At 32.3% G+C, this 11,129-nt stretch overlaps 1 protein-coding gene across 2 annotated transcripts; it reads right to left on the bottom strand.

Moving 5' to 3' along the window:
- Window positions 1-631: 631 nt before the first annotated feature.
- LOC148285717 (chromobox protein homolog 5-like) lies at window positions 632-8,840 on the bottom strand. Of its 2 annotated transcripts, XR_015823944.1 has the most exons (6): window positions 8,453-8,814; window positions 7,418-7,561; window positions 5,551-5,700; window positions 3,528-3,674; window positions 3,031-3,124; window positions 632-2,195 (listed from the first exon to the last, which is right to left on the bottom strand). XR_015823944.1 is itself a non-coding variant. In XM_088235155.1 (5 exons), the coding sequence occupies exons 1-5, from the start codon at window positions 8,711-8,713 to the stop codon at window positions 2,046-2,048; spliced, it is 852 nt and encodes a 283-aa protein (XP_088091281.1). In that variant the 5' UTR covers window positions 8,714-8,840; the 3' UTR covers window positions 632-2,045. The 2 variants fall into 2 exon arrangements, 1 of the variants encoding a protein (XP_088091281.1); XM_088235155.1 differs by lacking the exon at window positions 3,031-3,124 and having other exon boundaries at window positions 8,453-8,840.
- Window positions 8,841-11,129: the final 2,289 nt, after the last annotated feature.

Below are 11,129 nucleotides of genomic sequence, written 5' to 3'. Positions count from 1 at the left end.
GGTTTGCGGTTTTTGCGCCTTGCAGAATTAAGGTGAAAAAAAAAACAGTTTTTTTTTACTTTATTAAAAATTCTATTGCACAAAAAAAAATAACACAAAATAGAACAGTAAAAAAGTTGAAAGCAGCATGAAAAATAATTGCGCATATTTCCCCTGTAAAGGAACTTGCGCACTTTGCAGAAGACAATATTAACTTTTTATTGTAGGTACAACATAAAACCTTTTTTATTGACTGTATTTAGCATAAAATAACTTAAGTTGAATTTTGTAATACATGTATCAAACAGATGGTTTTAAATTGGAAATAAAAGCAAATTTTGTATAAAAACACTATTTAAAACTAATTTATAATAACGTCTATCTATCGTAAACTGTCCTATTCTATTTAGTATTTGGAGTAATACGTGACCACTCGTTTGTGAGGTACAATTCAAATGAAAAATGGACCAAAGGACGGGGCTTCAGAACAGTTTAACAATATACAATATATCTTAATTAAAACATTTCTCCTCAAGTATTCAATGAGTTGTCAGAAACAGAAAGTCTCGGGGAAGCTAGAAACGTCTCCACACGAGAATGGTAATGTGGATTAATAAAATACATAGTTTCAATTTGCAGGAAAATAATTATGTTTCGAGTTTCAATATTATTTATTTTGTTAATGACTGAACAATAAATACAAGTTAGTAAAAATGATTGAATTTTTACAAAATATCAAACATTCAACGGCTGAATAGAGACGTTTCCTCGAGGCGGCCCAGTTTAGGAGTCACATAACTACAATAACCGCAATCAATTATCATTTGTAGGAATGCTATCTTTCCATTCTGCTAGTCGAGAATAATATCAGAGGCCCAATACACATACATACACACATACACTCATTGTTAGTATACACTGCCACTAATATTCTTTATTACTCTAAAAATGTAGGCTCACACAATCAGTCCAAATACTTTTGACCAAATTTTTGAGTTTGCGTTTACAAAAAAAAAAAAAAAACAATTTGTAGAATTGTGGTTTGAAATGTTAAGAAAGTTAGAAATAATAGTTGCGATTGGTTAAAATCTACATACATATAATACATGGATGTATAACTACCCCCAGCACTCGTATTGTGAGAAACAAATTACAATTTACCGTGTTCAGCCAAATACGATTATTAATATATATGAATTACACTATAACAACTCATTCACCAGGTTGCAAAATATTTATTTTATTTAGGTTTACTATAGAGTAGACTTAACTAAGTGACAGGATAGTATTGATGGTGCATTCAAGTATCCGATAACTTATATATATATTACAAGTATGTATTATATATATATTACAAGTATGTATCCACATGTGCCAAAACTAATCAATTGAATCAAGGTCAGGATTGTTGTAAAATATATTATTACAAAGTAATAAACATAGACATACACTTCGAATAAAAGTTTCTTCAATTCCCGCAAAACCCCAATTTTACACCCCTATTTCCAACCATTTATACGTAATTTCTGAAGTCTTTTTAATAGATGTATTCTAAAAGTGGGTGTCAAAGTTCCTTTTTTTTAAATACGTAATACAAATTAAAATTACTTTTATAAAATTTTCATTAAAAAAATACTACCCTTATTTACATTTTATTTTGTGCCCTTTAAAAATGTAACTTGGGGGTTTTACGGTAAAAATTAGGAAAGCATAAAAAATATCCTTATTATTGAGACCAAATGTTGAAGGTTCCTTACAGCGACCTGGATAGTAGTGGAAATCGTTACCTCGCACACAATGGCTCGTTACAGAGTGCCCGGCTGCAGATGAAAATCCCGGAAGAATATTATTCCAAGAATTTGTAATGATATCTAACGGATAGGATGCGGCTTAGGACCGCTGATTTGCGAGTTGAGTCATTCGGTGACCACCGACAGGTACAAGCGCAAGTGACGCATTATCCAACGGTAAGTTCGCTATCAAGGAGCTTCGATAATGAAATTCAATGGTGTCGTGAAGTTGTTTAAAGGGTAATAATAAAGGTGAAGTGACTATGTATTGTATATCTACTCTGTGTCGTCGTACCGAACCCTCTGTGAGTTTCCTTTCCTCTTACTGAGACGGCGGCCGGTGTCCTTACTAGTAAGGGTAAAACGTTTGGTTGATTTACGATCCACCCTGAGGTCGCGTTGTGTGGCACTTGTTTTGGATTTAACCTGTAAAAAAGTTTTTATCAGTATATAGATGCACCAACTTTTGATAAACATAAGATTATATACAAATTAAAAAATGGTTTAATTACACTACATATTATGGTAACATCGATAAATGAGTTTTGAAGAGTTTTTTTTTGCAATTCTAGTTACTTCAAGTTTTATATAGGTGCAAGGTTCCCATTTAGATATTTTTAACACAAGTCTTTTTAACTTCAAAAAAATCTTTTGAGCATTTATATTTAATTTTAATTTATCAAATGTGAAGTCTGATTTTGTCAATTCTATTGTAAAAATCCTTCTTCCTTCATTTTATCTTTTCATTCTCAAACCTTGTAGTGCTATTATAGGTTATTAACTTTATAATAGTATTGTCAAATATGCCCATGCAACGATAAAATGTCAAACAAAGCCCATAGAAAAAAAAATCTATTTATATATATGTGAAGATCGGGGCATTTTGAAGGAAACTATAATGTACACATTGCGTGTGCTTGTGTTTCCAATATTCTTATATGGCGCAGAAATGAGGATAGTTAAAGCACGTGAGCAGGAGATAATAGATGCCTTCGAGATGTGGTGTCGGCGTCGAATGCTGAGAATCCCATTGACATCCAGAAGACCAAACGTCTCCATACTGGAGGAACTTGATGTGAAAGTTCGCCTATTAGCCGTTTGCCGCCAACGTATTCGCAGTTCTTCGGACACATAGCCAGACGTGACCCAGAAAATCTGGAGAAAATAATAATCACGGGCAGTGTGCCAGGACGAAGAAGCAGAGGTAGAGCTGCAGCTCGATGGATCTACCGGGTGAAAACAATGTGAAGGGGGACCCTACATGGAGCTGTGGAGAAGACGCAGAGCCGTGAAGGGTGGAGACGCATTGTCAATGGAATGGCTGGGGAAAGTACCAACGATCACGACCCTCAGAACTGAGGAACAACAGAGAAGGAATATTTGTGAAAAACTTAAACTAGATGCATGAATTATTTTTAATAAAACATTTTTTTTAAATGTATACTAAATTTAAAATTATGAAAAAATTTCAACTAAAAGTTTGGTTAAAATAAAATGATTTTTTTAATGGAAAAAATATATATTTTGGTTCCAATCTACCCAAATATTTCAATTTTTTCGTGACATTTTCAATGAGTTGTAAATAACTCACTATTAGAAAATGGAATTCAAATTGTGGTAGAGGGGGTTTGAATATTGGACCTCTGATCCACGAGTCCGCGGCACTAGCCATTGGACCACAAGCCTGTTAAATTTTATTGTATCTATTTAATGCATCAGTTTTTTCCCGACATTGACGAAGTACTGAATGTTCCCAACCTTGTCCATAAACTTGGCAATCAGTTCCGGGCAGCTGAGATGTTCCTCGGGTTCCCAGGTGTCGCTGCGTGAGCTCCAGCCCTTCCAGTGGATGAGGAACTCCTTCTTTCCATTTTTCTTAAAGTGGACTTCAACAATTTTCTCTACCTGAGGAAAAATAACACATAACTTAAATAGCGACATTTCCACAAAGGACGAATTTAGCTCAGCAGGTACTGTTACGAAGACTTATGACCTATTAAAAAAATAATGTTAATAAATAACAAAATATGTAGTTACCATTCAAAATGAATAAATTTAGACTGAAAAACGTCTTTTTCAAGGGAGCAATAAAAGTGTAAAACTGAGGAAAAACGCTAAATTGAGGAAATTTATGAAAAACAAGTGGAATAGTTACATAAAATTAATGTTCTAGACTATAGTGTAAATATACCGCCAGAAAAATTCTAATTTACATAACTTTCTTGTCATTATCAGGTTCTTAGGTGCATGAAAAGATAATTTTTTAGGCGTATTTATTGATGTATTTCTGCACTTAGGCACACTGCATCAAAAAAACATTTTTTCAATGATAAATCACAGCTCGAAACATAGAATTGTTTGACAAGTGACTGGTCAATTACGTCACGCTGTAAACAAACAGCCCATGAAAATAGGTAGCTAATTGCTATAGAGCAATAGGTTTATAGAAACCACGTACATTTTGAGTAAAACAACCAATGACATCACACAGCATCTTATGATGTCATGAATCGTTGGTTTTTATTTAATTTAAATTACTAGAGTGCAATCCTTTAAATATCCCTTATTTCAATTAACGATTGTCTTGTGATTTATTAGCAATTTTCAATGATTTTACTAAAAAGATTTTGATATATTTATACACAATAAAAATATTTCAGTCGAACTTGGTTATAACGATCACGGAAATAGCGAGATCTTGGATGTAATGAGGAAACATTCATTGATATTTTAGTACATATATGGTTTCCTCCAAACATTTATTCACATTTGTAACGAGCTACTTCTCAGACATACCCTAAAAAAAATTTAAAAATTGAGCAAAAATTCTTTATTTGTTTAAAAATATAATTTTTGAAATAAGAACTTAAGTAACAAAATCCGAACGGAAGATAAACTTAAGACTGATGCCGCTTGGCGTCGGGATTGGATTACATTTGTGGACAACATTGAACAACATCACACATATTATAGTTAAAATTGTATGTAAAAAATGCTAGCTTTGTGAACTTAGTAAGTACTGACCTCTACACCGCATTAAAACTTAATAGGCATAAAATAAGAATGTTTATTTATATGCATTTGAAATTTACAAAGTGGTACGTTTGTAAGCAGTAATTATAATTTTCCTCAATGGTTTTATTTTTAAATTATAAGTATATTTATTTGTTAACTTAATTACAGTATGCAATGGCGATTTGATTTAAAAAAAATAAAAAATAGTTACTAATTAAGAAAACCCGATAATGCCCCGAAGCAGGGGCGTTTTGTTCGTTGTACATGAGAAATAAACTCCAGTTTATTTTAGAATTTCATAGAAATAATAAAGTATCTGATTTTTTAGGAAACACAGTAGCTATTTTATACTACGCAATAGCTGAATAGGATAAATCCAATTTTATACTACGCAATAATTGAACTGTGCCCGCGTCAAAAGGCATATACTATACAAACTAAAAAAAAGTGCTATGTAAATTATTTATTTATTTACTTAAAAGCAGTTTATTACACATTATTCGAGACATAAGTCCCAACTCTATGGGACTAAAATGGTTGAAATGGTTAAAAATGTTGAGTTGGGACGAGCAAATGTAAATGGTATATATAGCAAACCGGTACCATCATCAATTGTCATTGAATTGTTTAAAAAAAAACTTAATATAGGTTTGCCCAAAAGTTTTTGTTGAATTATTATAAAAATAAAAAAAACAATCACAAATACCTTTCTATGTGGGCACAATTCAATTAGTTGAATGCACTATTAATAAAAAATTAAACATACCTCATATTCCTTATCACCATCGTCATCCTCGTCCTCGTCATCTTTATATTTACGTTTAATTGATTTCTTGGGCGATTTAGATTTTTTTTTGGACCCAGCTTTGGTATCAGATTTACGTTTCTTGGCAGATTTTCCATTTGATTGTTTACTCTACAACACCAATTCATATTATAAAAGTCACATAAATCTTCAAACTTACGCTGTTCTCTCAAGCCTACATTTATTTAATATTTTACTAGTCACAAATATTGCAGCGGCGAACAACATATACAAACCTGCCATTGGCTGGTAATGGTAATGACAGATTTGATAAGCCCAGGAATAATAAATTTCGACAATTTTTATAGCGCCGTTTTCGTGAGTTCACGTCAAGGGCGCTGTACATTATACTTAAATAAAAAAAATAAGGTCTATCTACAGGCTAACTCTTAATTACTATTTACTAACAGACAAATTTTACAAAACATGTAGTACACATATTATGGTACTTCTAAAAATTACATTTAAAAAGTAGCACTTTTCAAGTAAGGAAACGATTTCACAACTATACAAGTTTTTAATTTTTTCTGAAAAGAGATTCAGTTGCACAATTTTGAACTTCTGAAGGCAGAGCATTCCACACCAAAGGTCCGGCTATTGCAAAAGCCCTAACGCCAAACTTGGAACTCTGGTTGCGTGAACGAGGTTGTATCACCTTCCCTACAGCAGAACAGGAGGCTGAGCGGAGAGTGAGGCGTCTATCTGCCAGCTCGGCCGGAACGCAGAGTTCCTTAAGTTATTGAGGAGAAATGCTGACATTTATATTCCCCTTTCAAATAAACTCTCGGTCTCATGAAATGTCAATCAATCCGTATTGAAATGTTTGATTTATTTTCCATTGAAAATATGACTAGCATTCGAAAGGTTGAATATTTTACTCTTTCAATTTAACTCTTTATACACCACATGGCCGATTATTTATTGACCTCATATTAGCATGCGTGCTTTTATGATGAATAAGATTTTATTTCTATTTGGAGGTAATGTTTCGTGATATTTTGTAAATTCATTTAACTTAACGAGGAAGTTCAGTGGTTTCTTAAAAGACTAATAAACTAAGACAAAAATGTATATTTTCATGTATTAAATTATCATCGCTATGATTTTTTAAAGCTTTGTAATTTTTAAAATTATTCCGCCAATGTCACTAGTTCTTTTCAGTGAGTTGTCCTAATCGTGGCTTCCCGGAAATCGGAAATCTATCACAACACTATCATAGGTTTATTTGGAAGAACTTGTGACGTCATTTAAAATGGTTCATTTTTATTGATTTTTTTCATACCACCGTACAATTAAATGCTCTAATTTTTAGTGAGTGTAAGAAAACATTTTTTTACATTCAATTTCCCATAGAACTGAACTTCGTCACTCACCAAAACAATAAAAATACATGCAACAACTAATGTTTTTTAATGGCAGGAATTTTATATTATTATTTTACATTTTTTTTTTAAATGGTGATTTTCCATGTTAAATTATTTAACAGCGTATTTATTTTGAGTAAAATTACTAAATTAAAATTATTATGTCAACCGATTTTGGAGCACAACTAAAAATAAGAGGTTATTTTACACCTTGACAAAGGAACTGACAAATTCCAAAACTGGCTGGCAAATTAATTTTTATTTATTGATTTTACGCAAAATGAAGTGTGTCAAAGATGAATGATATGTTGTTAAAATTAAGCTAATTATCAAAAGGCCGCAATATTATTGACACTATACAAATGTTTATATTTTATTTTTCACATTATAAACAATAATTAATAATAAAAATAATGTGACCTCACTGGGGTCACCTGTGCCGAGGACGCTTAAATGTTTTATACCTGTAGTTTGAATTTTTCAATTAGTTCCGGGCAAGTGACCGTATCTTCCGGTTCCCAAGTGTCTGACTCCGACTGGTATCCTTTCCATCGGATCAAGAAATGTACTTTTCCTTTAATCTTCTTTGAGTCGAGAATCTTCTCTACCTACAAATACAAAGGTGAAATGAACTGCCAGGAAATAAATATACCGTGACTCGATAAAACAAGATCCGAATCAATCTGCAGCAGAGTGGAATAATTTTTCTAACAAAGTTTGTCCAATGCACTATGGTTAACCGATTTAAAACAGCTTTGATGCTTTTCCGAAGAATATGGGTGAATAGGCAAAGGTGGCTGCATGTTATAACTCGATAAAAATAGTATTTCTGGAAACATGGTAAAAACTTCAGAATCACTGGATAACATATCAAAGACATTCTGTTAAAAAACAACTTAAGTAAGAAACGACTTAATAGAAATATTACACTCTGCAGTAATCAGACTCAATGCTATGGTTATTAATTATTACAGTAGGATATTTACACACAATTTAATAAAAAACATTCAGGTGCTAGATATCCCTTATGCACAGAAACGAACTTTGTAGATATTAAACAGGTGTAGGTACTGTTGTACTCAAAAACACAATTGTTAGAATGTTGATAAGAGTTCTAAGCGCATTATATTTTAATAATATCAAATACAATGAAGCTCAATAACAAAACAAAAAAAACTTTTAATTTACGGATTATCAAATGATTCCACGTCGCCACTTAAAGAATGAATTAAATTTTGTTACTTAGTTATTAGGTACATTGTATAAAGACGTTGACATTTTCTAAACATAAAATCTACCACTCCTAACCAAACATGTTGACAAGTTGGAAATGCGAAATACGGATTGTTTACGTGTCATAAATCGGTAATTGCTTATTAAAGCTTGAAATACATATTTTGAAGGGAAATGAATTGTATGATGGAAAATTTAGGAGAAGTGAACTAAAAAATATACGCGGCAAATATTTATAAAATGATTTACACTGCTACTACACTAACCTCGTACTCTTCGTCACTTTCTTCCTCTTCAGCCTCGGCCGCCGCTTTTTTAGCCCTCGATTCTCGCTTTTTAGGTGGATCCTTGGGCGGAGGGGTGTCGTTTTTGATGCTTTCTCCATCTTCCTCCGCATCCACTGTTTTGGCTTTATCTGCTACACCATTTTCTTCTTGAGAGGATGCATCCCCTTCTTCATCCCTTTCGACTTCGGTGACCGAATCATCCTCGTCAGCTATGCCAGTTTTTGATTTAGATTTTCTCATGTTTATTTTGTTTCAGAAAGCTCAATAACAATCAGAGTGATATAGGTACTACCGCAAATTGCGATCACGGGAAGGAACGCGGGCGGAGGAAATGTAGAATAAATGCACAGGAAGGACGCTCACACGAGTCATGGTTGCCAACTTAAGGAGCCATGCTTACGACGAATAAATTAGAATATCTATTTAAACAGAAATATGGATGTTCTAAGAATGAGTTTTTAATCAAACTTAAGAATTTTTTGATAATTTTGAACCATAATTGGTAAGTGAAAGTGAAAATTATATTTGTTAATGAGAATTACAATCCAAAAAAGAAGACAACATAAAAAATAAGGTTTATTATATGGCAGCACCGCGCCCACAACGGATCATATCAACAGAGATCTTGGCAACACTGAAAAAATGTTTGTAATGGGGAAGGGAGGGGAATATGTAAAAAGAGCAAAGAAATACAATGTATTTATTTCATCTACCAACATGCATTACTCGTCCGAATATCCTTCATGAAATAAACCAATGAACCCTCTCAAATAATGTATTTACCAAAATTGTATTATTAAAGATTTCCGTCTTCTGGTATTTTCTTATTAATGCAGTAGTAATAACATTGTGGTATTTTTTATTTGATTTTGATTTGAGACTTGCACATTCACTTCAAGGTTTGCTGTAAAATATATTATTATTGTAAATATGTAAAAATTAAATAAAAAAAGTATGTAAAATTAATTATCCTGATTAGCAGCGAAATTTTTATTTATTTGCTCGATACATCTTCAAATGGTATAAAATTGCATTATTTTTTATAATTTTTGCTACAGTAATTTGATGTTTCTAAAATATTACTGAATATTCGGAAGATGCAATGGAGTGAATTTTAACCTTATATTTAGTATGTAGGGGAAGGTGGTATCAAAAGTAACAAAATTTGCATTATTGACGTAACAAAATTATTTACCGTACAAATCACTTAATTTTGGAAATTCAATTACTTGTGTATATTTGCAAATTGTATGCATAGATGAAAAAATAAAAGGGGCTAAGAATTTCCGTTTATTTAAAAATTAAAAAATGTGTTTGTTACATTTGACACCCTAGTTGTATTTGCTACATTTGACACCCAAGTGGTATTTGCTACATTTGACACCCAAGAGAACTTGGTTATAAAGATCACGGTAATAGCTAAATCTCGTATAAAATGAGAAAACATTCGTTGACATTTTAGTTGCTGGTTTCTTCCATACATTCATTCAGTTCAACGAGGTACTTCTTGGATATATGGAACAAAATATTTTCAATAGTTGAGCAAAAACTCTTCAACCGTTAAAGAACAAATTTTATCAAACAAGAACCCAAGTAATAAAATCTAAACGGGCTAACTCAAGACCGATGCCCGATGAATCGGATGACGTTTATGTCATTATGTAAGTGTTTAAGTCTTAATTGGTATTTTCAACGACAACATTGAATAAATGTTGCACACATGGTTGACTGGTTAACTCTGACATACTTATTGCGAGAAAAACTTGTTCCTTGAAGGTTTCGTTCCTCTTTTTGTCTTTCGTTTTCTAGGCTTGACCATTTTTAAAAATCAGAAACCCAAACCTAAATCTTAATTTTCCATCTTAATCATCATTCCCTTTCTGCACCTAATGGTACATAGGGCACTGCTTTAGTACACCAATCGCAGCGTATCTTGATCATTTTTGTTCCATGAAGGTAAGATAATCAGTCTTACGCTTCGGGTGCCAATTCAGGGACTATGAAATATCCCAGTGTAAGAACACCTTTTTAAATACATATTTCAAGTCAACTGTGTTGGGAATCAAACCTGAGACTTCTTGCATAGTAGGCAAATTCGCTGACCACTACATCACGTGGTAGACAAAATGTTTCAATAGCATCATATTAATAATATCTCGGTTGGTCTCGTGGCGTAATGATCAACTAGTTTGCCTACCAAAATAGTGTTCCTTGTTAGATTTAGATCCAGTAAAATAGATAGAGCTGCTTTTTCATTACAATTATGAATGTTTAAGAACTTAAAGCGATTGTTACATATTCGACACCTGTTACTTTAAACACAACCTTTCCCTAATTTGATCATTGATGACTATATGTTTCTATAAAATAAATAAATAAAGGTAGGTAGGGAAACGTTGCTACGAAAACGTTGCTAGTACGTAAATTTATGACAAAAAGCATTAAATTATTTATTTTCATTTTCAAAATCTTTTATATCACTTCAATTGACAAATGTACTTGTGACTTTGTTTTATTTGGGCTTTTAAAAAAAATAATGACTGGCTAAGCCTTTATTTTAGATATAGTCAGCAGTTGGGAGAGAGTATAAAGCAGGATATTTTGAAAAACACACCATTGATCGAAATTATTTTTGTAGTGTTGTGTAATTCGAGTG

Source organism: Micrasema longulum, unplaced genomic scaffold (genome assembly GCF_059751315.1).
Source record: "Micrasema longulum isolate JH-2025_06_02 unplaced genomic scaffold, ASM5975131v1 h1tg000011l, whole genome shotgun sequence".
NCBI classification, from domain to species: Eukaryota; Metazoa; Arthropoda; class Insecta; order Trichoptera; family Brachycentridae; genus Micrasema; species Micrasema longulum.
The sequence above is the reverse complement of the archived record's forward strand: the minus strand, read 5'-3'. Positions and strand labels throughout refer to the sequence as shown.